The sequence below is a fragment of the Malaya genurostris genome, chromosome 1 (genome assembly GCF_030247185.1).
Source record: "Malaya genurostris strain Urasoe2022 chromosome 1, Malgen_1.1, whole genome shotgun sequence".
In the NCBI taxonomy this organism is placed as follows: Eukaryota; Metazoa; Arthropoda; class Insecta; order Diptera; family Culicidae; genus Malaya; species Malaya genurostris.
This window is the reverse complement of record NC_080570.1, coordinates 2,566,746-2,591,646: the sequence shown is the minus strand read 5'-3', so window position 1 is coordinate 2,591,646 and position 24,901 is coordinate 2,566,746. Positions and strand designations below refer to the sequence as shown.

Here is a 24,901-nt window from a genome sequence, read left to right as displayed (position 1 = left end):
AATTTCATAAACTGGAACAATATGTCAAAATTTGAGTATGCATTTAAGTAAAATTTACTAAGGCCATGAGTTCTCTCGCATTTATTCACACATTAGAGTAAGCGTTGAGTTTTCAAACATTTGAGTGAAAAAATATTTCTAGCAGTTCAGTGCGTTTTCATTTTCGGAATATTCTTATCGAATTAAAGAATGCAAGAATACATCGTTTCTCATCACCGTTCCTAGATCCGGCTTTGAAATCATGAATCATCAATCACATATGTGTTCAATAGTAATTTTGTGATTTCAATTATGCTAAGTGAGAGATCCTACATAAGGATATCAAAATCGTTCAGTTTGACTCCAATGCGGCCAAATTGAACAATTTTCAATCACTTTTTTGCCCTTCCTATTTAAAAGAGAGAAGAATGATTTTAATTAGGGAATCCTTAACAAGAAAGAATTTATTTATTTTGAGTGCAAAAAACTCAAATTTTGAGTTAAATTCACTTAAATTGTGAAAAAAATATTTATTCCTTATTTTGAGTGAAATATACTCAAATTTTGACAGCTTCGTCCTTTATTAAAAAATGAGTAGATAGGTGGTAACTCAAGTTCAGAGTACGTGCACTTTTTAATGAGTTTGAGTGATGTGTCACTCAATTTTGAGTTATGTTCAATGAGAGTGTGTGGAAATTTTTAAAGCGATAATTTTCGAATAAATCAAATGAATTTGAAATACTGGTATTTGTGATTTTTAATTTAAATATAACGTTATTTTGTTAGGTATCATTTTCGAATAGAAAACAAGCCGATTCGATCGGACACACTGACGACATCGCATAATACGGACAAAGCTCAAATATAGGGCTATTGTACCGATAGTCATCTCATTAGTACAGTCACCATGTTGTTAATTTTACCGATTACTCGACAGTCAATCAATGAATTGTGATAATTGTGGAAACAATATCTTTGCTTCGGCTCTAAGAAGCAATACCACAGAAAAATAGTTCAGAAATTGTTCATTACTGCTGTTATAAGGACACGAAAACTAAAAGCTAATGCTTCTAATTTCATCTTATTCTTGAAGTCAACATGTCGAGCAAAGACGACAGATCTCACTCTAATTAATGATTTTCGTATATGAGATAACTAATTAAGCTGAGATGAGTTGGGGTTCCGTTACTCTATACATTTCACGGTCGTTTATATGAGCTTGGAAAAACAATTGTGAAACTATTTAAAATAATAATCAAAAAATAAAGATACGCTCATAGTTACATAGCCGTATGAAGAATCGGTTGAAAAACTCATTTGAAAAAACTCAAAGTTTTGTCTGCTTTATTTGAAATAATTGTGCAACTTATACAAAATCTCATGCACCAATCACATTACAAAAGCAGTAACAGAAAAGTGCTGGTGTTTAAAATTTGCATAAGATATTTTTAAACAATCTTACAAATTTTCAGATTATTTTGATGAAACTGCTATTTTGATGAGCCTGTAAAATCTAGAAAACATTTCTTTTAAACATGTTCCAATATGGTATTGATAGTAACAGCAAATACAAATTATAATACGGAATACTCCAGCAAATTTTCGAGGACACGTTTTGCGATATGCGGTACACTGTCATATCGTTTACATAACTGGCAACTCTGATAAAAGAAAATCAGATTACCATAGATACTGTATATTATCGAATTCGCTCAGCGCCTTCAAACTGCCGGTTTGATTGACTCGATTACTTCTGAAAATGATTTTTCTTTTACTCATCATAGGTATCAAGCCAATAAATGTGGCAGCATTTTATAGGGACCTTCGACCTTACTGATAATTTCTTATGTACATAATTTTCGGTGCGCCTTTTACCGTATTCAAACAAAATTTGTGACTGTGACTGAGGAGCTTATTGCATTATATTTCTTAACGTTTAACTTAGCGTTTCTGTCTCACATGTCTAAGACCTTCTAATGGTCCATTTCTAGAGCACATCAATCCACAAGACTTGCGATGATGTGATAGATTTTTAATAGTGGACCGAGATAGCTCCCTTACTTCGACAGAAAGGCCAAATTCCCCAAAAGGAATGTAGTGCCAAGGTTTTGCTTTTGGGTCTGCGCATTACTTCCGCAAGATTCAAACCATATACAAGTTTTCGCAATTTTATTTCTGCAACATTGTTTTTTAATTGCAAGTTTTGGATAGGATGTCATTTATTCTAAAAACGAAGAAAACATGGAAGACACATACGGATCTAAAAATTTATGAGGCGGCCAAAACTATGCATACTCTTACTGTGTTTCGAGTTAGTCCGAATGTTTCGATAGAATGTATATCGATTGAGGTTGAGTTTCCCATACAGGGTGGAAGTTTGGTAGCATTTAGTCCAGATGTTTCGATTCGTTCGAGATACAGAATCCGGGTGATAAACACTTAAAGTACCGACAGAAATTAACTAGCTTAAGGTCCGTGTGATGTTTATTGGGATTCTCTTTATTTTGTCAATGATTGTTATGGTTCAGTTATCACATTCAGTGTTTTCGGTAGGTAGTTTCAACAAAAAAATTTTATTCTTTAAATAATGTACGACCGAGACTTGATAAACAAAATATCATAGTCCAGACCAAAATCACCAACTCCGCAACCCCTTTGGAAGAGTCTGATGAGTCGTCATCCTTCTTCGGTGAATCAACATTTCTATAGAGTTACTCTTTATCATTCCCTGTAATGGAATTAGTTCCCAATGTCATATCCTAAGCATCAGTAGAAAATATGATGATATCAGTATGCGATTTGCATATCGCTAAATCATCGTCAAATATCGGTATATAGAATATAAACAATTTATTTACCGGTGTTCGTTAAAACGAGTCATCCCTGTATATTTGCTGGTATCAAACGCCCCACACTGTAAATTGAGTCAAAAACTGTGTTGTTTTACTCGCATAAACTTGTTAACCAGGGTAGATGATTCGTAACTGGATTCGTGTGTGATAAGTGCTACGGTGATAACAAACCTAATTACTCTCAAACACGCCAAACTGTGCTGAGCTGATTGCTAATTTTTTAGTCGCTGCTTGTTGAAGCACTTGAAAAGATTTACACACAGTTGAGGTCCGCTGTGATTTGCCACTCTCAAGTCAAGTGATGGATTCCGGAGATGAAAACAGTCAATACATCATCAGCGGAGGGCCCGTACCGGAGAATCTTACCGAAGGATGTGGTTCGTTGGGAGCATTCCTGAGAAATCGGCTGCGGCTCAACGGAAACGACGTAGCTGTTGTAAGTGCATTCGAGTTCAAATGACCTAAACAGAAGGTTAATCGTATTCCTCACAATGCAGATCGATGGAATTTACGGCACCGAACTTCGCTACCTGGACCTGCTGGAACAAGCCGCTCGATTGGGTGAATGTCTACGAGTGCAAGCAGGGATAAAGGTTGGAGATGTCGTCGGAATCATCAGTGAAAATCGACTCGAGTTCCCACCGGTCTTATTTGCATCATTTTTCCTCGGAGCGACGGTTGCCCCTATCAATCTGACTTACACCGAACGTAAGTTTTCTACTGTTATCAACTGTTCGGTGTAATCTAATACATACTTGATAGCATCTATTGGCTATCAGAATTAGCACCACAAACATGATAAGAAATAAACCGATTCCACACCCCTCATCTAATAAAAACAAAAGAACAGCTGATAACAATGTCTATTATCTTCGCAGGTGAACTGGAGCACGCTTTCAACCTGTCCAAGCCGAAAATAATATTCGTCTCTCCACACTCGGTGGACCGGGTAGTGGCGGCCGCCCGGAAAAATCGACACATCGTTCAAAGAATTATCCTGTTTGGCGAAGAAAATCCTTTTCCGAACGATGTGCAGCTGTACGACGACTTCCAAGCTCCGGTTTCGAACGTAAACCCTCTGAGCTTTGACATTTGCCCGGTGGACATAGATGACCATGTGGCGTTGATAATGTGTTCCTCGGGGACAACCGGACTGCCCAAAGGAGTACAACTGACTCAAGCCAACGTGATTCATAGCATTTCACTGTTGAAGTAGGTGTCGCATTGTGTTTGTTGTTGCACTTTTTCAACTCGTTTTTTGTTTCAAGGGAAACTTCGCAACTATTGGAACCACCACCTGGAGGAATTGTGCTGCTAGGAGTTATACCCTGGTTCCACGCGTATGGTTGTTTGACACTTATTAACGTGATCAGCAATAAAATGAAACTGGTTTCACTTCCAAAGTTCGAAGAAGGCCTTTTTCTGAGCTGCATAGAACATTACCAGTGTACATTGGTTTTTGTGGTGCCTCCGTTGGTCGTATTTCTAGCCAAACATCCGCTGGTAGATAGCTACGATCTATCCAGTATCCATACTCTGCTATGTGGGGCAGCTCCATTGAGCAAGGAAACCGAAGATCTGGTAAAGCAGCGGCTCAACGTTCAATATGTTCGACAGGGCTACGGAATGAGTGAAACTACACTTGCAACATTGATTCAGAATGGAGATGATCATAAATCGGGAAGCGTGGGGAAAGTCCAGGTGGGCACATTTGCTAAGGTGATTGATCTGGTAACGGGAAAAACGTTGGGGCCTAACCAACACGGGGAGCTTTGCTTCAAAGGATCGCAAATTATGAAGGGTTATGTCGGAAACGAAAAAGCAACCGGCGAAACGATCGATAAGGACGGTTGGTTGCATTCCGGTGATGTCGGATATTTTGACGAGGATTTGGAGTTCTTTATCGTTGATCGTCTGAAGGAACTGATCAAGTACAAAGGGTACCAGGTACCACCTGCCGAACTCGAAGCAATCTTGCTGACCAACCCGAAGGTGAAAGATGCCGCTGTGGTTGGTTTACCAGATGACATGGTAGGGGAGCTTCCGTTGGCCTTCGTCGTCAAACAGGACAACGTTTCGATCGATGAAGAAGAAATCAAAAATTACGTTGCTGCTAGAACTTCTCCGGCGAAAAGATTACACGGAGGCGTTCGATTCGTAGAGGCAATTCCGAAAAATCAGAGCGGAAAAATTTTACGAAAAGACCTCAGAGCACTGCTCCAGAAACCTAAATCTAAGCTGTAGAACACTAACGTCGGGTATGGGTATGTTTAACCAGTAAGGTGTGGTTTTATTTGTGTCAATAAATGTCACTTTTGACTAATTGTACTAGTAGTTTTCTATTGACGAATTGTCTACTGTGTTTTATTCATCGCCTGTTTTACGCTGTCTGGCAACTTGCCGAGTAACTCATCATGGGAAATGCCTTTAGCCGACCCTAGAATTCCACTAGTATTCGGGAAACTTACATCTTTATTGTAACGATAATGCCTTCCCAGTATGTCGGTCAGTTTTCCACCATGAGCCTCCAACACTGCTTCAGGAGCGCAGGTATCCCACTTTTTGCAACCAGCACTCGCAAACACGTAAGCATGCGCATTTCCTTCCAACAGCTGTAAAACTTTATAACCAGCTCCGCCTACTTTGAGGACATCATCAGGCGATATAGCATCCAGAGCAGCTTGCACTATCGCATTGGAATGTGATCTTGTTGTGGTCACTATGAAACGATCCGCCGGAGGCTGTTTAGGAGTGAATCCACCAACACCGATTCCTTGCACACCCCAGATCGTTCGACCCAACTGTCCCTTGTCGTCCTTGAAATAAGGCTGATGAATTACACCACCCACGGCGCGGTCATTGACCGCAATACCAATCAGAACAGTGACTCGTTCCAGGAAGCCCTGTGTATATTCGCCCGTTCCGTCCAGCGGATCCACCCAAATAACTAAATCCGATTCCTTTATTTGTTTCAATGGTTCCGGGCATGAGTTACGTTCGAGAAATTCTGTATTGACTTCCGATATAAGCCAATCGTCCGGAACCTAAAAATACGATCTTCAAATATCTCTAGTGAGCCCAAATGAATTAAATCGAACCTTCAAGTCAGTAGCTCCTTCCTCTCCGATGATAGTCACATTAGGGAAAAGCTTCGTCAACGATGCCACAATACATCGTTGGGCCGATCGGTCCGCCTCGGTTTGTAGATCATCCTTACCCTTCTCAACAATGCCTAGGTCACCTTTGGCCATGACATCCCGGATTATACGGCCAGCACGCACAGCTATCTGAATCGAACTGGCAACTATTCGCATCATCAAGGGTGCCGCAACGGTTCCGCAGGCCATTTTGCTCCCGTTTGAGTTTTACGGTAGGAAAACAGCACAGGGAGACTGGTATGCAAGATTCACCAAACCAACAAAAAAAACTGTTTTATGTAGATAAACAAAACAACAAGACAGTGACGATCGTCAAGCAGCTGATGACTCTCGAAAGTGGCCTGTTGGAAAGAGCGAGTACTCTACGGGTCAGCTCACAGCTGTCATGAAGCAACGCATTTGTGAAGGTATTGGTTATGTGAGAAACTAAACAGCGCTCGCTTTAAGTAGGAAAGAGAAGACAATATTTCAGCAATTTTTGAATGTCATTCAGACTAGTGCTGCCAGCGGACTGAGGTTGTCGTAAATTAAATTAAATTTTAATTTATTTTTAATGATCATATTTCTGATGACATAAGGAAAGAATTATGTTGTTGCGTGGTGAAATAATTGGACAAAAAAAAAACAGAACTTTGAAAAGATTAAAAACAGAAAAACGACACATACGAACGTATTTTGTATTTTTATTAGGGGAGCCACCATCGTACAGACAGTTAAAATCGGACGGCTGCGATTGGATGAGCATGACATTAGAATGTCTGGAGATAGTCCAGTGAAAATGGGTTTTGAATCTAATTCGGCTGAACAAGCTGGAGAGGAGCGTAGTGAGCAAGGTGGATCGATCAATTGGAGGACAATCTACAAAGCATCCGTGCCTTTAGTGGCTAGCGAAGAGCAGCTATTGACCCTCTGATCTTGGTCGGTCATTCGTAACCTAAACGTTTACTCACTACTATCTGTGGTTGACCAGCAATACGTCTCTTCTACTTGTTTTTGAATATGGTTTGGATTATACATGGAATAGTTGATTACGCTGATCAAATGGTGATTTCTACATTGCCTTCCATGCAACGGAAAGTGTTCTATAACATAATCGTTACACACAATTCCCTTTTTTAATCTGTGTTCGAAACGCTTCTTCAACTTTCTTCTCATTCTAATAAAACTAACTAAGCAATTTTGATCAAGCGACAGCTGTTTTGACCTATGTTCCAATTTCTAACAACCTTAATTTCGATCTTCATCTATGCTATTCGAAATCAATTTAAAAATACATTTAAGTCAACATCAAACAATTTTCTAATACAAACAAGTCGTTTTAAATAAACAATTTTCCATAAAAGAGCGAGTTTGAATTTCAACCCCCATTCATCTCTGCTGCAGTAGTCATCTCATATACGAAAACCATGATTTACAGTTAAATCTGCTGTCTCTGTTCGAATTTTCTCGTCGGCTATAGTATCCGATTTTTTTCTCAATTCGTGGATTAAAAGTCGAGTGATCAGCAAAATAAAATGGCGACTCTACTAATGGGATGACTATTGGGACTAGCCTTAGTTGCTTCAAACAAACCCCATTCCTCTCCGTGATATCACATGTTCATTACAACATATGATAGTACAGTCAATTGCAGCAATTGTAAATGTAATGTTAATGTGACTCTCATTTAAAACAGTAAAACGAGTCTGATAATTGGCATCCCTGTACTGTAATTCTGCTGCCAATCAACCTTTGCACCATTCTATCCTGCTTTCTCATACACACGAATCGCTACTACCTCACTCATTCTACAGTGGGTATAACACGTATTTGGTGCCTTAATTTATTATTCAACAGATACCTACTGCTGGTTCGAACGTCCGATCGGAGAATCCGTTCGTTGGTGGAATATTTGCAATCTAGTTCTGAATTAATTGCTAATTTAGATATTTCTATCATGTCTCGTGTATTGGTCGGAGTTAAGAGAGTGATCGATTATGCCGTCAAGGTAAGAAAATGAAGTCGACAGATCATCATTGTATCTACCGGAGATAAGCGTTTTCTTTGTGCTGATAAGCACAGCCATTGGAGTCAGTCTGTTAGATCATCCATAAATGAGTTAACCTTGAATTGCGCAAGAAAGCTCAGAACCGATTTAGTCATGAATGTTACATGTATCTCCATCAATTCTTCCAGATCCGTGTAAAGCCGGACAAAACCGGTGTCGTAACTGAGGGCGTGAAGCACTCGATGAATCCATTTGATGAGATTGCAGTCGAAGAAGCAGTCAAGTTAAAGGAGAAGAAGATCGCATCGGAAGTCGTAGCCGTGTCGGTCGGTCCCACTCAATCGCAAGAGGTATTGCGAACAGCATTAGCCATGGGAGCAGACCGCGGCATTCATATCGAGGTGTCCGGAAAGGATTACGATTTGCTTCAACCGATTCATGTCTCGAAAATTCTAGCCAAGCTGGCCCAGGATGAAAAAGTAGATCTCGTGATCCTGGGCAAGCAGGCCATCGATGACGATTGTAATCAAACCGCACAAATGACCGCTGCTTTACTAGATTGGCCCCAGGCTACATTTGCTTCCAAGGTGGAAAAAACCGGCGAAGGTTTAACGGTGGTACGTGAGGTCGATGGCGGTCTGGAGACAATCAAGACCAAAGTGCCAGCCGTGATCAGTGCTGATTTGCGTCTCAACACTCCCCGCTATGCTACGCTACCGAATATTATGAAAGCAAAGAAGAAACCCATCAAAAAGTTGGCACCGAAGGATCTCGGAGTGGATACCACTCCGCGAATCGAAATCGTATCAGTTGAGGATCCACCGGTGCGTCAAGCCGGTTCGATTGTACCGGATGTCGACACCCTGCTGGGTAAACTGCGCGACGGTGGTCACATTAAGTAGAACCGTAGAGAAAAAACCGAGTGATTGTTTCGTAAAGCTTTTAACAGTGTCCATATCAAAGTGCATTTTTCCAATCATCATCGTGATTACGAAACAACTAGAAAACAAATGTTGAAATATGTTTGTAGTGAAGTCAACATACATTCACTAATAAACGAACGATCGAGTGCTTCCTTCTAATTTGAATGTATTATTATTCTGTTTGAACTATACATACACACTGATCACATGTCCCAATAAGCGTGAATTGATTAATTAGATTAGTTCCAAAACAGAAATCATACACCGAAACATTTTTGGTTTGTATAGAACATTGTTATATTAATATGTGATATAAATATTATAATTATTTCAAAGGTATTGAGTAAATACTCAATACGGAACTATTTTCATGTTTTGTTGGGTTCAATTATCAAGATCGTCTGCTTGCAGTAGTTGGTTTTTGTTTATCTGAGTGATTCATCTATACATTCTGAATGCAATATGTTCTAGTAGCAATAAAATATAGGATGTAGCGTGCCTATAACATTGGAGCTTGAATAATCACCTGATAATGGTTTTCAAACGGGTTTAATAATGTCGAAACCGGCTCAGTCATTTACGAGAAAATTGAGCAGACAGATATCTTTGTAATCTGTCGGATACGTCACTTACACGATTTCGATTTACACCAGCTAAATCGAATGAATTATAACATCAGGGGCTACGATCGATTTCAGTAATTCTATATGCTTTTTATCGAAAAATGAAAAAAAGTCTTAGTAACAAAAACTCTCTTGTTGCATGTTTTTTGCCTTTCTAATATAAAAAGGCTATGCAATCGCTGTGAAAGCCGACTTTTCAACCGAGGCCCGGAGAGCCGAATGTCATATACCATTCGGCTCAGTTTGTCGAGATCACAAAATGTCTGTGTGTGTATGTATGTGACAAATAATGTCACTCGATTTTCTCAGTAATGACTGAACCATGGATTCGATTTCCGGTTTCGGAATTATAAAAAAAACTAGCGGACCCCTGCACACTTCGTAGCGCAATAATATTAGATTAGATGTAGAAAATCAAACTACTTATCAATTTTAATGATTATTGAAGAAAAATATCATTATAATGCTCTATGATAGTGGCCCCAACCTTTTTATATCGCGGACAACAGAACAAAATATATAAAACCGATGGATTGCCGAAACGCAAAGAGGCAGCGTACAATTTACCATTCGAAAAAACACTCCAAATTCACGCTATAGACTCATAACGATTATTGACGATAGAAAAGTTAAACGGATGAGAAAATGACGTTCAAATTGAAATGGCATAGCAGTGGGCTTCATTGGAATGCGTGAAATGAAAACGTTTTCTTCTTCTAATTTGCCATTAGAAATTGTTGTCTCGACAACATTTGCGATTAACTTTAAACTTTTTTCTGTACTTGTTCCTCTATTTTCTGCACTTTATTGTGAACTTTGTGTGCTTGTTTCTGTAATTTATGTGTTTGTTCCTGTACTTTCTGTGCTTGTTTCAAAATTTGTTCCTGTACTTTCTGTACCTGCTCCAGTATTTTCTGTATTTGGTCCTGTAACTTCTGTACTTATATCTGTACCATCTGCACATTCTGTACCTTTTTCTGTACTCAATTGTGTCAGTACTTCCTATACTTGTTTCTCTCATTTCTGTACTTGGCTTTGTACTTTCTGCACTTGTTCCTGTACCTTTATTTTTTTCTGAGCTTAGCTTCTGTACTTGTTCCTTTTATTTCTGTACCTGTAGCTGTCTCTGTGAATTTCTCACAGCTCAAAAATTATCTTAGGATGGAAATTATTTCGAATACTCTTAAATTATAATAATCGAACGACCCTCATGATTGCTCGAGATAAGTTAAGTAAAATGGTAGAGTGTTCTGTAAAAATGAATCATCTAACAATTTTTTTTATATCATTTATTTTACCCCGGCTTTAACCATTTTGGTCGTTCACCGGGGACAATCTGACAATTGTTTTTGATTCGATCTCAACATTTTTCCACAATTCAGGTACACACGTACACCGCACTTTAAAACAGTTTTTTCCTGCTCTTAAAAGTCCCAAATGATTCACGCAAAATACAACCAAAATCAGTTTGACGGTTTATGAGCAAGAAAGTGAATCATTCGAATAGGTAAAACATGTCAATGAATTCCCAAATCTCGGTTCAATTGATGAAATTTAAAAACAGAAGGCAAACGGGATGGTTCGAGTAAATTGGACGAAACTTCATAGCCACTCGAAGTACTCCGGCTTGATATAATCCGAATCGTGTTTGGGCCTGTTGAAGACGTTTGGACTCAAATAAATAACCGAACTTGCAATTTGAAGCAATTGACGAAATTTGGAGAACGTTTCGAGAAAAAAATACACGAAATCCCGTCCAAAAAATCCTTTAAAGGTAATGCTCGGGAAATGCTTATGAAAAATTTAGGCAGAAAAAAAAACAGAAAACATCCTTCTAAATCGAATGGAATCGTTCCAAAAAGTAGAGAGCCGTTTTGGTGTTTGAGTTAACGGTCTTAATTTGAAGTGGCAGCTGAGGTGTGCTGATCCTGTTGTCTCAGTGCATTGTGAAAGCAATAATAATATCTATCAAGAAGATACAATTCACATTTCTGGAATTTTAGGAAAACAACGAATCATAAAAAAATGTTAATCACTTTCTTGGTCATTTTATAATTAGACTTCACGGTATTGAACCCAAATTTATATATCGGAAAATTTAAACCTGTATGCTGTTCATTTGGCGCCCTCACTTTATTGAGCATGTGATTCGAAATAAAGAAACACGTGAATCAAGTAGGCTCAGTGAAATTTTTGCACAAATCAGCTCGTTTGGCGCCAAACGGTTTATTAATAATCTAGTATTCATATTTTGCTCTCCAGCGGTCAGCAGCATTGCATAACTCGATACGCGCCAAACAATCATCGAAGATCTAGCACGCATTGAGTGGAAAATTTCCTATTCCATACAAAATGATTTTCTAGATTTTCTCCACTTTCTCGAAGAATAATCCTTGTGTACTATAGCCTAAAACCTCCGCATAAACGTCACCTTTTGAACAAAAAAAATCATTTGAAGATCGGCCCACGCATACCAGAGAACATTAGCAACACACACTTTTTTCGCTATTATTTTATATATATAGAAGATGTGGAAATTTAGGGAAAAAAAGTGTACTCAATTTTCTCGAAAATTTCCTAACCGATTTTCACAAACTAAGATGAAAATGAAACGTCATGAAATTATTTCACAAGTTCCAGAAAAGTTGATCCAGATCCGATTTCCAGTTCCGGAATTACAGAGCGATTAGCAAAAATTTGCAATTCCATGAGTATTTTTTCACAAGCAATGGTGAAACGAGTTGCACATTTTTATAAAACTTGCTACTAATTCAACTAGTTGGCAGATTTTGCTAGCTAGAGAGTGTATAAAACTACTTTAGCTAGAGAATGCATAAAGACTAGTGATACTACTAGTCCCCGGTTTCCGCTTCCAAAAGCACCGATAATAGTAAAGCTTCAAAAACGGAACTCACTTCGATTTCTCAGCAACGGTTAAACCGATTTTCAGAAATCTGATTCAAATTAAAGTTCTCATTGTCCTAAAATATGCTGTGCAATTTCATCCAGATCCGACTTCCGGTTCAGAAATTATAGGGCGATGAGTGTCAAAACATTCAAATCGTAGTTAAAAATGACGATGCAAAACTGGTACGCGTAAGTACGTGCGAATTTGCTCCGTTCGCAGCGTGCTTTGTTCAATTTCGTATAACGTGGAGGGTTGCCACATTTAAATCTATATTTTCAGGTGAAAAATATGTAAAGTTTATGCAATCACTTGGTAAATTGACTAGTGAAAATTGTTCCGGAGGGCTAAGTGTTCGACACAGTTTATCGAGCTGAGCAATGTCTGTGTGAGAGTATGTGTCAAATAATGTCACTCATAAACTTAAAAATCAATAGTAGTGAAAAACTCTAAAACAAGACTCACTCAATTTTCTCAGACATGATTTTATCGGTTTCCACAAACTTAGGCTCAAATAAAGTTTTCTATAGTCTCATAGGTTGCTGTGAAATTTCATCCGGATCCGACTTCCGGTTCCAGATCTACAGGGTAAAGTGTTTTTAATCATTTAGTACGACGATGCAAAAAGAAAAATTCTTATTAACTCGACATAACTGTTTACAAATTGAAAAGGTGAGGTTAGTTCAGACCGAAAGAATTATTTTATTCATGTTTAAAAAAAATTTCTTGACAGAATCTTCTAGTGATATTTTTGGAAATATAAGCAATATGAGAAAGGCATCATTACGCCACAAGGTGGATCGAAAATGGTTTTTTTCTGCAAAGTGACAAGAAGCTGCTGTAGTGCCAGTTCACAAACCTGGGAAAATGCATAACGCAACGAACTACAGAGGTAATTCTATTCTTAGCAGGCTCACAAAAGTTGTCAAGCTTATGTCGTTAGATATTTTTTACCCTTCAGCTGACAACTGATCAGCATTGGTTTTTCAGAAAGCGTTTAGCTACTCCAAACTCAATGTGCTACGTTTCGACTCGGGTTGACAAGCTAGTTAACGATAGCAAATCGATGCGGGGTATTTTGATTTCTACTAACTGTTGTAAAATTGTAACGAAGTTGGATTCCTTGATTTGTCATTAAATTAGATTTATTCTTATCGCATCTTCGATCTTTTCAACATAACACCCGGACACCTGGTCTCCCAAGGGAGCCAGCTAAAACTACTTCTGTTTGTGTTATTCGTGGATGATCTTTGAAATGATAAAATTTAATATCTCATAAATAATATTAAATATTCCCTTCGAAAACCAACACTAGTATTATCTTTCACAGATTCCTGCTTATTATTTATTGTTGGGTTCAAGCTCACGCTTGGAACCTTACCACTGACTACAGAATCATTTTATATGCAGAGTGAAATAAAAAAAGGGATTTCGAGGGGAACGGGTATAGTGTGATGGGTTAGTCGATGCCTTTCATGCAACCCGCCTGGGTTCGATTCCCAACCCCGCACATAGGGTCAGAAAGTTTTTCTGGCCCGAAGAGGCGAATGACTTCAAGGTTGAAGCCTCTATAATCGAAATAAAAAAAAAGGGATTTCGCTTTCCAGTAAAGGCAAGCTTAGATTTGACTGACTCAACCAACGCAGGCGGACGACATTGGACAACTATTGTAATGTAAATTATTGTTGAAAACAAGGATGCAAGCGATACCGGTTAAAAATTATTTGATTAAAGCTATAACTCGAACCTGTTTGTGTAATACTAAGTATGGTTGGTATATGATTGCATTTCATGGTGGACCACACAATCATGAATCCGTAAAATAGGAAGAGTTTTGATCGCTTCGATTTTCTATTCCAAACGAGTTTTTCAAACATTTTTTAAATCATTTGTATGATGGATTCGAAGCCATCACTATTAGTCGGTGAAATTTGATCCGAAGTTGGTCTATATATCCATTTCGGGGCTTCTGGAACCAGTACAGGCGAATTGAGTTTACGTGTCCAGCAGCTAACAAGTCCAAAAAACTTGAATTATTCATTGACTAGTCACATAGCCATAGAGTGACTATAATCAGAGTGGCGACAGCTGTTCGTTTGGAATGACAGCTACCAGTTCCAAACGAGCAAACGACCTGTCAAATCAATGTAAAGCTAATGGAATGTTTTTAATTGTTGCCAGCATTACGGATGAGATGTCGTCACTCTGGTTATAGGCACTCTACATAGCCACTGTGCGAACTGATTCCAACTGGTAAAAGACTCTCGGTCCTATGAGCTGCTACTCAAAAGGCGATTCTCACAGTGATTCCTTAATTTTTCTTCATGAGAATGACAAATAATTCTGTGACCGAATAAATAACAAATTTCTGCAATAGTTACAAAAATATAAAACACATATTTCGTTAAAGAAAAATCTTTCATAAAACTTTTTTTCAAATAACGCAAAATACAGGCAACGTGCAGCGCTTACTGTTTTCCGTTACCAAGGAGACAGTAAAATGTAGAAAGATAGAGTCGCTACCTACTTCAAGCGGCTGTGATTTTGGCTGTAGTTTCTAACGCCGCAGACAGAGTGAGCGCGAGAAGCTGAACCAAGCTGATGACTGACATTAAAAAACCAAAAGCGGGAATGATACTAACACCAAATCAAAGGGACCCTGTCAGATTACTAGCGAGAAATCGACTCATCTCTCACTCTGACGGGGTCCCTTTGATTTGCTGTAAGTACATTTTCCGCTTTGATTAGTATCCACCTCGGCTCAGCTTTTGGACTCTACTCTGTCTGCAGTCTAACGCGGTACAGCTTTGCTCGGCCACTATAATAGAATTTTATTTTTACTGTCGTAGCGCACGAATGTTGTAAAATGTAAATGTAGTGAAACAGACTACAGTAGTAAACGGGATCGGCAATTTGCATCCTTGATTAGAAAGACTGCGATTAAATTGCATGGGTCTTCCCCAATGTCCATACTGCAGTCGTTTACTATACAATAAATGTTTTGAAAATTTAAAGATGCCTAATTTTGGGGAGTTCCAAACATACCCGAACTTTCTAGTGAAAACATATTGAAATTGGAAATTCCTACCATTAGGGCATGTTCAGGAGAGTTTTAGTTCCAGATGTATAATTTATGGCAGTTACAAAATTTAAATCGGGATTTTATAACAAGAAAAACTGGCAGCCCCAGCAGTGTTTTACTCGTGTTTCAAATATACAAAAAAATAGAACGGCATCGTAGACCGGTTTTAAATTTGACAGAAGAACTGGTCGAATAAATGAAATTAGAACGGCTTGCTGGGGATACGTTTGTTCCAGTTCCTGTGATATTATAGATCTTCCATATAGAACTTCTAGCTGCTGAATTTGCTCTTAGAGGTTTAGGTTGTTTTTTTTTTCGGTAATCATTCAATTCTTTTGCTTCGCTAATCGTTGATATCGAATCATACTTAAAATGGCGTTTCTCTATAAGGAATACAATCCAATCGGTAAATCTCTTGGAGCGATGCATATATATTACGATACGAACCAGAACCAACACACGACACGTACCTTAATTTTTTTTCAATTCTCCCCCTCCATCCGGACGATTTGCTGTTCGTTCTTCGCAATAAACGCTTGACATCGTTTTTTGTGCTTGCAAAATGTTCCATCATCGCCGAAACGCTGCAGGCAGCCAATGCACTGAAACGGTTTCTCTCCTGTATGAGTTCTAAAATAAAAATCCGCATTTATTCCTAACCAAACGTCTAATCCATCACAAGTAGACCGTCTTACCGTCGGTGAATAATCAGCTGACACTTTCGTCCAAAGACTTTGGGGCAAAACTCGCACTGGAACCGTTTCTCCTTGGTGTGCAGAGCGACGTGCGTCGCGAGATGACGCTCCGTTTTGAAAGTTTTGCCGCAAGTCGGACAATCGAACGTGCGACCGTCCGAATGTTTCGAATCCATATGAAACTGCAAACGCTGATTGTCGCAATGTCGCGCACCGCACAGCTTACAGGCGTACTTATCCGTGTGCACGGATTTGTGTTGGGACAACCGACTGGAAGTGAGAAATGTTTTCGGACACTCCACACACTTGATAAGCGGATATTCCACGCCACTATGTTCCTGCTGGATGTGTTCAACCAATTCGCTAACTTTGCCCAAGCGCAATTGGCAAAGTTTGCAAACTTCGATCTGACATGCCGGTTTCTTCATTTCCCGTTTAGGGCGTTGCAAGTGTTCACTTTGTCGGTGCCAATATAATGCTTGATAGCCCTTGAATTCCATATTGCACTCGGTGCAAACATGTGGATTTTTTCCTTCATGAACCATACTCTTATGGTGCCGCATATTGAGTAAGCGCCGGAAACTCATACCACATTGGTCACAGGTATATGGTTTTTCGTTAGTATGCAATAGCATGTGTCGTTCGAGACTGTTCTTGGCCGTAAAAATTTTATTACAAATACTACACTTCGGAATTCCAACCTTCAGATGCACCTTCCGAATATGATCTTTAAGCCTACCCTTATGGGTAAATTCTTTGCCACATATCTCACAAATCCTCACCTTTTCCGAGTGTTTAGCTTCCTTCACGTCATGCTTCGCCCCATGGATCTTGTTTTCGTGACTCTTGCACTGAAGAAGTGAAGCGAATCGCAACGGACAAACATTGCATTTATGAGGCCGTTCCGTTTCGTCGTGTCGACTTAAATGGCGATTATATTTCGCTAATCCAGGGATATCCAGACTGCATTCGTTGCACCGATAGCCTTCTTTGGATGTATGCTTTTCTGTCAGGTGCAGCACCAAATCGTTAGCATCTTCACATACCGTTACACAAATATAGCACTTTCTTTCCGCATTGTCTACCAAATTTATCGGCGGTTTAGAACTTCCCCGTTTTTGATCCTTTTTAATTTTGTTCAAATTTCTTCTTCTCCTAGTTCTGCGCATTTTTGTTAGTATCTCTGATTCTTCCGGTTTATAGTCCTCACTACTACCTTCTTGTGCTACAGTTTCCGGGACATAAAAATCACTAGGGGGGACATCTTCCATTACAAGTTCCATCGGTGACTGCTCAAATTTTATCTTGATGTCTAAATACTGTTCTTGTTCGAGTCCCATCCTGACCAATTGTTGATAAGCGTTTTCCGTTTCTGCAAATCTTTGCTTCACCGTACTTAACATGTCGATTTGAACAAGACACTCCTGGCAAACTAACTGCAGTATGTCTCTATTCCGGAAAGTAATGTTGAAATATTCTGCAACATGGGAAGCTATTACTGTCTCGCCTAGCGTAGACTTTATATGAACCATATCGGCACTATTATGAAAGGCCAAACATAATCGACAACTACTGACTTCCACGTAGATTCCTTCACTGCAATGAAAACTATGAAATAGAGGAAAACAAATAGGAAATGCAAACGTGTTACTCACCAGTTTGTAAATCTACTCGGTTCCTGATAGCTACACTCGTTCAAAGCTGCACCATCCGATGATTGAAAGTGCAAATCACAAATTTCAAGATAACTCAAATCATTGGTTGTTTGTATTCCAACCCCACAACCAAGCTGAACGGCCTCGAGCCAACGTTCCGCTAAGGCATGGTTATTCGGAAATCGTTTCAATCTTCCTTGGCAGCTACTGTCACAGGTTGGTACAATACAGGGCATGTTGCGCTGTCGCTAAATTACGTAGAAATGAACGATAATTCCTGCCTCCAGCAATCTCCGACCAGCTTCTTAATGACAATATTTATAGCTTCAGCTAGGGATGTCCATGAAAAGACCAACGCTAAGAATTGCTGATTGAAAATGTCAACTACCAAGGGGTCCGATTTTGCCAAGTTATTCCAACCAGGGATGCCAACTCAAAATCACAAATGGAAATATGTTTTAAAGTCTACGCATTCGAAATGCTTTGTAACAATCTAATTTTGAGAGTAAGAAAAAAGATCGGAGGAATTTTAACACTGCAAATGTATGAGTAATAGTAACTAATATTTAGCAAATATTTTATATATTGCTTTATGATTGATCGGACAATAAATCTCTTAATAAATAAGCACTACAAACTATCTAAACTAAATTATTATGAAATTTAGAACGAAAAATATCTGCAATCTCGTTAAATTTTCGGCATATGGATCCAAACGGCTCATGCTGTTTTGTGTCTCAACTAGGAAAAGATTACGTTGTCGAAGAGACATACATCTCGAAGCGTTCAACCCGCATGTGAAAGTACCATTTGATCGGCGTAATAAACTATTTCGTGCATTAGTGAGTGAAATCAAAAGTGTTCTTAAATTTATTTAAAGTATGAGTTATTTCTCCCCCTCCGTCGTTCTCAAGTTAATTTTTTAATAGTTCGTGGCATATTTACGCAAATCTTACGCCAAATTTTCCGCCAATTTTGAGGTGAAAAACTATCATAATATGAAAATGAAAAAAATCAAAAACGTAGGGGGAAGCATTTTATACCAAGAAACTATGTTCCAAGTTTGAAAAGAAACGCATTTAATTTTTTTTCCGAAAAATTAGCAAAAAATTATTTTTGGTAGCTTACACTGAATTTTGACACAACATTTTTGAAATAATAACATGTCATTTTGAAATATCGTTATATTGATGCATATGTCTTCTCAGTGACCTTTATATTATCTGACAATTGCGGACATATTAAGTGTCAAACAACTATTTTAAAAGGTTTAAACTAAATGGTGGCACGAATCTTCGTGAGGCAGATTGACAGTCTTTGAACCACAAAAGTTATAGTTTGTTGACAGAAAGTGTATTCAAATAAATTATTGATTTAAGAAACATATTAGCCAACGACAGCTCCTCTTTATTAATTTTCATTTTTATTAATTATTAAACGATTCGCACATTTAAATGAAAATCTACATAATCGCAATAAAACAATCGAAAAAAAGTCAATCGGAACTGTCACTTGCTATTACAATTTTTTTGTGAATTCATGAAGAAAAATTTTATTTTCTTGTATGCCTCATGAAACGTTTCCAGAAATTGAAATTGTAAATCGTCGAACAACATCATTCAGTTCATGCACGAATTTTTTATCGGTCAACGAAAACGAAAATAGTTTTTCTCCTTCAAATGTACAGAATTTTATTTACATGAAATAAATCATACCATAATAAAAGCAGTTAAAATCTAAGTACTTGTGTCAGTTTATATGCATTTTTACGTTATAAGTGATTATTAGCCATCTGAATATTTAGTGTGAAACTTTTGGAATAAATCTGATGTTTGATAGATGAAATCCATGTGTAAAATCTATAGGTTTCAATACTATTTCTTAAAAATTAGATTTGAAATGACTTTCATTTATAATTAATGTACCGCGTCATATACCGTGCATTAAAGGGTAAAAAACTACGTGTACGTGTCGATTTTTATCAGTGTAGGATAAAAACAGCAGCGATGATCAGTTCACTTCTAAGCCACCCCTCGTTATGTTGACAAAACAATTTTGACTAGTAAAAATGCTGGCAGTTTTATTTATGGCCTATGGGTCGAATTTATCAGTTCGTTACAGAAGGCATAGAGAAAAGTTGTCTTCTAAATTGTGCTTATACTTTGGTAAGAAACAGAAAGGTCTGAATAGTAACCGTTCAACATGCCCTGTGTTGTACCGACTTGTAACGATTATGGCGGAACATTGAAACGATTTCCCGACGACGCTATGCTCGCCGGACGATGGCTCGATGCAATTCAGCTTGGTTCCGGAGTTGTAATTGAAACCGTTAATGATCTGAAACATCTCGAGGTTTGTAATATGCACTTTGTTACAACTTTGGAGCACTCATTATTGGATTGTAATTACCAAGAACCAAGTAAATTCACGAATTGGTGAGAGAACAGTAAGATAGATATGATGTGTCACTTTTTAACATAAATCATTTCACTGCAGTGACGGAAGTTATGTAGAAGTTAGCAGTTGCCGTTTATGCCTTGCATTTCATCGTAGTGATGACATGGTCGAACCGGAATCTCGTCTTAGAGAGAAACAACTCATATCCCATGTCGACGAATTATTCAACATCAAGCTTCGGAATGATGATCTGCTAACTCTCATTTGTCATGAGTGTTTTGCACGAATTGAAATACTTTTGTCAATCAAACAAAAAACTGCTGCAACGGAAGTTGCATATCAGCAACTAGTGCGGATTGGGCAAGAACAAGCTTCGAAGGTTGTAAAACACGAAGCGGAAGCCTTTCCTGATAACATTGTAAAATTCGAAGTTCATTTGGAAGATTCACTCGATTCGGAGCTATATATCGACGAAAAGGATAGTAACTGGGAGCCGGATGTGAGCGACCAATCTCTACAAGATCACAAAAACCATCGCACCAAAAGTATGAAGATTGTGAAATGTAAGATCAAGAACAAGAGACCTATCAGAGTTGCGGACACTATAAAAAGAAAATGCTATATTTGTGTATCTGTTTTTGCGGATGCCAGCGAATTATTATCACACCTAGTGGAAATACATACCACTAATACAGTCTATCGATGCGAAGAATGTTCACTTGACATACCTGTACTGACCATGTTCAACCGTCATCTAAGCCGACATGATGCAAAGGAAAGACCGTACAAATGCAACGATTGTGCCCTGCGATTTGTTTCGCCTATGCAGCGAAAGCATCATGAAAATGCGACTCATGGAGGCAACCACCGAATTAAGAAATGTAAACAAGCAGAAAGACAAATAATGTGTGAAATTTGTGGCAAAAAGTTTCGTCACAAATGTAAACTCAATGATCACATTCAGAGAGTGCATCTAAAAGTAGGAATTCCCAAATGCGAAAAATGTGGCAAAACTTTTACGACCAAAACCAGTCTCGAGCGACACATGCTTTTACATACGAACGAAAAACCATACGCCTGCGATCAGTGCGATGAGAGTTTTCGACGATTGCTGAACTTGCGACACCATAAGAGTATGGTTCACGAAGGCAAAAATCCGCACATTTGTCCCGAATGTAACGTAGAATTTCAAGGCTACCAAGCGCTGTACTGGCACCGGAAAAACGTTCATTTGGGAGGAAAAGAAGCAAAACAGCAAAATCAACAGTTTGAAGTTTGTAAGCTTTGCAACATACGCCTAGAAAAGATCAGCGAACTAATCGATCATGTGAAACGGGAACACGGCGACGATGATTATCCGTACATCAAATGTTCCGAATGTCCTCGCACTTTCATCAACTCTCAGCGTTTGTATCAGCACAAATCGATCCACACGGATAAATTTGCTTGCACTATATGCGGTGCACGACACACCAATAGTGCATTGTTGCAGTACCACATGGACAAAAAACATCCGGACGGACGTACGTTCCAGTGTCCGATCTGTGGGAAGACATACAATACTACACGTGCTTTGACGACACACGTTGCTCTTCATACTAAGAAGAAAAAATTCATTTGTGACTTTTGCCAGAAACCCTTCGGACGAAAGTGTGAACTGATCATTCATAGACGGTGGAATTACGCGGATATTCTTGTTTCGAATAGTGTTATATGGATATTTTTTTCTTTTAGTACTCACACGGGAGAGAAACCGCTACAGTGTGTTGGATGCCTCAAAAGATTCGGTGATGATGGAACGTATTACAAGCACAGAAAGATCTGTAAAGCGATGAAAGCAAAAAGCGAGCCACAATTTTATGGCTCCGGTGAGGAAGATTTTACCCATTAGGAAATGTGAACGTATATTTATTTTGAATAAAATCGTGAATCGTTGCTTCTTTTGCGTAGTAAATTCTATTCTCCTTCCACTGCTCCAAGACCAACGCTAATATTTCTTTGAACGCCTTGTTAAATGAACTTATGAAAGAGCGCTTCAATCTTTCTAAGGTTACACATAAATTGCCACACAATTTCTTACCCTTCTTGTTAAGTTTTATTGTTAATATCTATTTGTACATTATTGAATACACAAAAAAATTACTGGTAGACACCTGCGTATGAGAATAATAATTCAGTAAAGGAGGATTCCTCGGAATTTATCGTTTATTAAACAATACAAATCAGCAACAATAAAAAAACACGAAAGAGAAAAAAATCGATCGAGAATGGCCTCCGTGATGATCAGCAGAGAACCCGAGAGAGGTAGTCGACTGCGGGGTAGACCTCGCACTCACTGGATGTGCACAATCGAAGAAGATGCGCGCGCAGCGGAAGTACAAAGCGACTGGAGCACGGCTACTCAAGATCGAGTATCCTGGAAATCTACAATTCGTTCGACTCGTGGCTAATATCATTAACGCATGACACTAGTGTTCCAAGATATGTTATGAACTCGTCAACAACTTCGTTTCGTACCCCAACAATCTCCACCTCAGATTCTACACCGTTTGGGCTGCCCCGTTCTCTACCAGTCACCATGTACTTTGTCTTGGTAGAGTTTATTGTCGGGTAGATTTCATAAGCAGTAATATCACACTTAGATTTTTTCCGAATCTCGGCAAAATTTTACCGAGATATGAATAGTGCTCGGCAAACTATAAAATAACTGGAACACTCGGCATTTCTCATCTGACAGTTAATTAGCATTTACCGAGATTTTCGGTTTCGGAAAGACTAATTTATAGACCGAGACCATTGTCGCTTTTGGAAAGAAGTTACCGAAATTTTCGATTTTTATGTATGCGGATTATTGCCGAGATTTTTGACAAATAATTAAAATTAAATTTTAATAACAAAATACACAAACTTAATTTTGATATCGGCGAAAAAAAGCTAAGAACGAACGGCATAACGATATTTTACTGAAATTTCGACTAAAATAGCTTTTTCCAAAATTCTCGGTTTATTATTTCCGATTTCTTGGCAATAAAAAATGTTATACTGATATTCGGTTTTGTGTACTACCGTGTTTACCAGCAATTGGTCGTTTTACCGAAATCGGCAAATTAATGATATCAACTTATCGAAATCACGGTAAACAACTTTTAGACAACCGAAATTCGGTGATTCATCGAAGTAGCCATTTTTATCCAGTGCAAAACTGAGTGATGTAAATGAGTGCATGTGCTCATATGTGGAATTAATTGCTAATAAAAATTGAAACGAAAACAGCGAGAATTATAACAAATTTGTTCAATGTTCAACGATTGTTCGTAGCAAGAAATCCCCCAGAGCCTTCTTACAGGATAAAGATTTTGAAATTGATTGTGCTCCGGTATGATATATTTCTTTAAATATTCAATGTTTTATTGAGCCATTACTTTCGTTTTAGCCGGAATCTGATTTTCTGCGGAAAATCGAATTGTGTGACATGGAAGTGCATCCATTCTACGGCGTACATGTTTGGCAATATATCCTTCCTGGGACATATTTTTTCTTATTTTACATTTCTTAGCTTATAAGCACAACAGCCAACAGAATGTTAAAATAAATAAATCAATGATAGCGAGTTTTACCTGGAATATTTATTTTATATCTAAAATTTTGGTTTTATTATTTGCCTAAAATCTCGGCATTAGCTCACATGTTTGAATACCGATAATTTCGGTAATTTGTTTCCAAAAGCGACGAAGATCTCGGTAATTTATAGTTTTCTCTAAACCGAAAATCTCGGTAAAATCAAATTATCGGCCTTATGAAAAATACCAAGAATATCAGTTGTTTTAATGTTTGCCGAGCACTCGGCTGTTCAAATCTCGGCAAAGTTTTGCCCAAATTCGGGAAAAAAAATCTAAGTGTGGCACGTTTCAGGTAAAAATCGTTATCGTGGGTTTATTAATTTCGACATAACCGGTCGAGCCATCCCGGAGAAAAGTGAGTCTTTTGGTGGTTTTTGATCACTATTTCGGAACCGAATTCGGGGACAGGCATATCCGATATGAGTTTATGTGGTTGTCGATTTACTAGACCCATGAAATAGAGAAATTTATTCACATTAAGTGTATATTTTTGTCACAAAAAAAGAAGAAAAATGTGCATATTTTTGTCACATGCACACGTATGGTAGGCGGCCCTTACACGTCAAAATATTATTGTCAATCCAAAGTATTGTCAATACCATCAATCCAATTGGCTCGATAACTTAAGTCAGAGTCTTTCGAAAACTTCAAGCGTTTGTCGCTTTAAATATTGCAAATGAATATTAAAATATTGAGAGAAGATGTCATTGCACATATTTAACAGTTTCTCTCTTGAGAGAAAATATTGTCGCATTGATGAGAAGTTTTGATTTTGTTGACAATATTCTCGTCAATCCAATGAAGTTTCCATTACACGATCAAAAGTATTGTCAATACTCCTTGTATTGACAATAATATTGTCTCGTGTAATGGTCGCTGTATACGACACTCGACCCTCCGGGTTCACAAGTCCGTTTTCACAGTGATTGTATAGCCTCTCTTTATGAAAAAAGCAACAATAACTGTTATGCAAAAAGTATGAAACATGCCAATTTTAACAAGTTACCAAAGTGGAAAAAAAATTC

General features: G+C 38.2%; 5 protein-coding genes across 7 annotated transcripts; 3 read left to right on the top strand and 2 right to left on the bottom strand.

Annotated features, from left to right (window-relative positions):
• Positions 1 to 2,834: 2,834 nt before the first annotated feature.
• On the top strand, positions 2,835 to 5,126 carry LOC131429669 (uncharacterized). 2 transcript variants are annotated; one of them, XM_058593966.1, is made up of 5 exons: positions 2,838 to 2,990; positions 3,056 to 3,267; positions 3,329 to 3,539; positions 3,710 to 4,043; positions 4,100 to 5,126. In XM_058593966.1, exons 2-5 carry the CDS (start codon positions 3,133 to 3,135, stop codon positions 5,073 to 5,075), a joined length of 1,656 nt encoding a protein of 551 aa, XP_058449949.1. In that variant the 5' UTR covers positions 2,838 to 2,990; positions 3,056 to 3,132; the 3' UTR covers positions 5,076 to 5,126. The 2 variants fall into 2 exon arrangements, with proteins under 2 accessions (XP_058449941.1, XP_058449949.1); XM_058593958.1 differs by having other exon boundaries at positions 2,835 to 3,267.
• Positions 5,097 to 6,351, bottom strand: LOC131429683 (3'(2'),5'-bisphosphate nucleotidase 1). The gene is made up of 2 exons (XM_058593979.1): positions 5,930 to 6,351; positions 5,097 to 5,875 (listed from the first exon to the last, which is right to left on the bottom strand). The coding sequence occupies exons 1-2, from the start codon at positions 6,176 to 6,178 to the stop codon at positions 5,186 to 5,188; spliced, it is 939 nt and encodes a 312-aa protein (XP_058449962.1). The 5' UTR covers positions 6,179 to 6,351; the 3' UTR covers positions 5,097 to 5,185.
• A 1,445-nt stretch (positions 6,352 to 7,796) lies between these two features.
• LOC131429663 (electron transfer flavoprotein subunit beta) lies at positions 7,797 to 9,058 on the top strand. Its single transcript, XM_058593945.1, has 2 exons — positions 7,797 to 7,976; positions 8,165 to 9,058. The coding sequence occupies exons 1-2, from the start codon at positions 7,926 to 7,928 to the stop codon at positions 8,876 to 8,878; spliced, it is 765 nt and encodes a 254-aa protein (XP_058449928.1). The 5' UTR covers positions 7,797 to 7,925; the 3' UTR covers positions 8,879 to 9,058.
• A 6,869-nt stretch (positions 9,059 to 15,927) lies between these two features.
• On the bottom strand, positions 15,928 to 18,188 carry LOC131429655 (zinc finger protein 888-like). The gene is made up of 3 exons (XM_058593931.1): positions 17,860 to 18,188; positions 16,205 to 17,800; positions 15,928 to 16,139 (listed from the first exon to the last, which is right to left on the bottom strand). The coding sequence occupies exons 1-3, from the start codon at positions 18,093 to 18,095 to the stop codon at positions 15,992 to 15,994; spliced, it is 1,980 nt and encodes a 659-aa protein (XP_058449914.1). The 5' UTR covers positions 18,096 to 18,188; the 3' UTR covers positions 15,928 to 15,991.
• A 1,754-nt stretch (positions 18,189 to 19,942) lies between these two features.
• LOC131429645 (zinc finger protein 883-like) lies at positions 19,943 to 22,202 on the top strand. Of its 2 annotated transcripts, XM_058593920.1 has the most exons (3): positions 19,943 to 20,294; positions 20,356 to 21,930; positions 21,991 to 22,199. In XM_058593920.1, the coding sequence occupies exons 1-3, from the start codon at positions 20,062 to 20,064 to the stop codon at positions 22,145 to 22,147; spliced, it is 1,965 nt and encodes a 654-aa protein (XP_058449903.1). In that variant the 5' UTR covers positions 19,943 to 20,061; the 3' UTR covers positions 22,148 to 22,199. The 2 variants fall into 2 exon arrangements, with proteins under 2 accessions (XP_058449903.1, XP_058449895.1); XM_058593912.1 differs by having other exon boundaries at positions 20,356 to 22,202.
• Positions 22,203 to 24,901: the final 2,699 nt, after the last annotated feature.

Excerpts from the sequence above, each read along its gene's own strand:
- LOC131429669 (XM_058593958.1), top strand. The coding sequence starts at position 3,133 with ATGGATTCCGGAGATGAAAACAGTCAATACATCATCAGCGGAGGGCCC. Across the intron at positions 3,268-3,328 it reads ACGGAAACGACGTAGCTGTT|ATCGATGGAATTTACGGCAC; the intron begins GTAAGTGCATTC and ends CTCACAATGCAG. Across the intron at positions 4,044-4,099 it reads CATAGCATTTCACTGTTGAA|GGAAACTTCGCAACTATTGG; the intron begins GTAGGTGTCGCA and ends TTTTGTTTCAAG.
- LOC131429683 (XM_058593979.1), bottom strand. The coding sequence starts at position 6,178 with ATGGCCTGCGGAACCGTTGCGGCACCCTTGATGATGCGAATAGTTGCC. Across the intron at positions 5,876-5,929 it reads AAGGAGCTACTGACTTGAAG|GTTCCGGACGATTGGCTTAT; the intron begins GTTCGATTTAAT and ends TCGTATTTTTAG.
- LOC131429663 (XM_058593945.1), top strand. The coding sequence starts at position 7,926 with ATGTCTCGTGTATTGGTCGGAGTTAAGAGAGTGATCGATTATGCCGTC. Across the intron at positions 7,977-8,164 it reads TGATCGATTATGCCGTCAAG|ATCCGTGTAAAGCCGGACAA; the intron begins GTAAGAAAATGA and ends CAATTCTTCCAG.
- LOC131429655 (XM_058593931.1), bottom strand. The coding sequence starts at position 18,095 with ATGCCCTGTATTGTACCAACCTGTGACAGTAGCTGCCAAGGAAGATTG. Across the intron at positions 17,801-17,859 it reads CCGAGTAGATTTACAAACTG|TGAAGGAATCTACGTGGAAG; the intron begins GTGAGTAACACG and ends TTTTCATTGCAG. Across the intron at positions 16,140-16,204 it reads CAGCTGATTATTCACCGACG|AACTCATACAGGAGAGAAAC; the intron begins GTAAGACGGTCT and ends TTTTTATTTTAG.
- LOC131429645 (XM_058593912.1), top strand. The coding sequence starts at position 20,062 with ATGCCCTGTGTTGTACCGACTTGTAACGATTATGGCGGAACATTGAAA. Across the intron at positions 20,295-20,355 it reads CCAAGTAAATTCACGAATTG|TGACGGAAGTTATGTAGAAG; the intron begins GTGAGAGAACAG and ends ATTTCACTGCAG.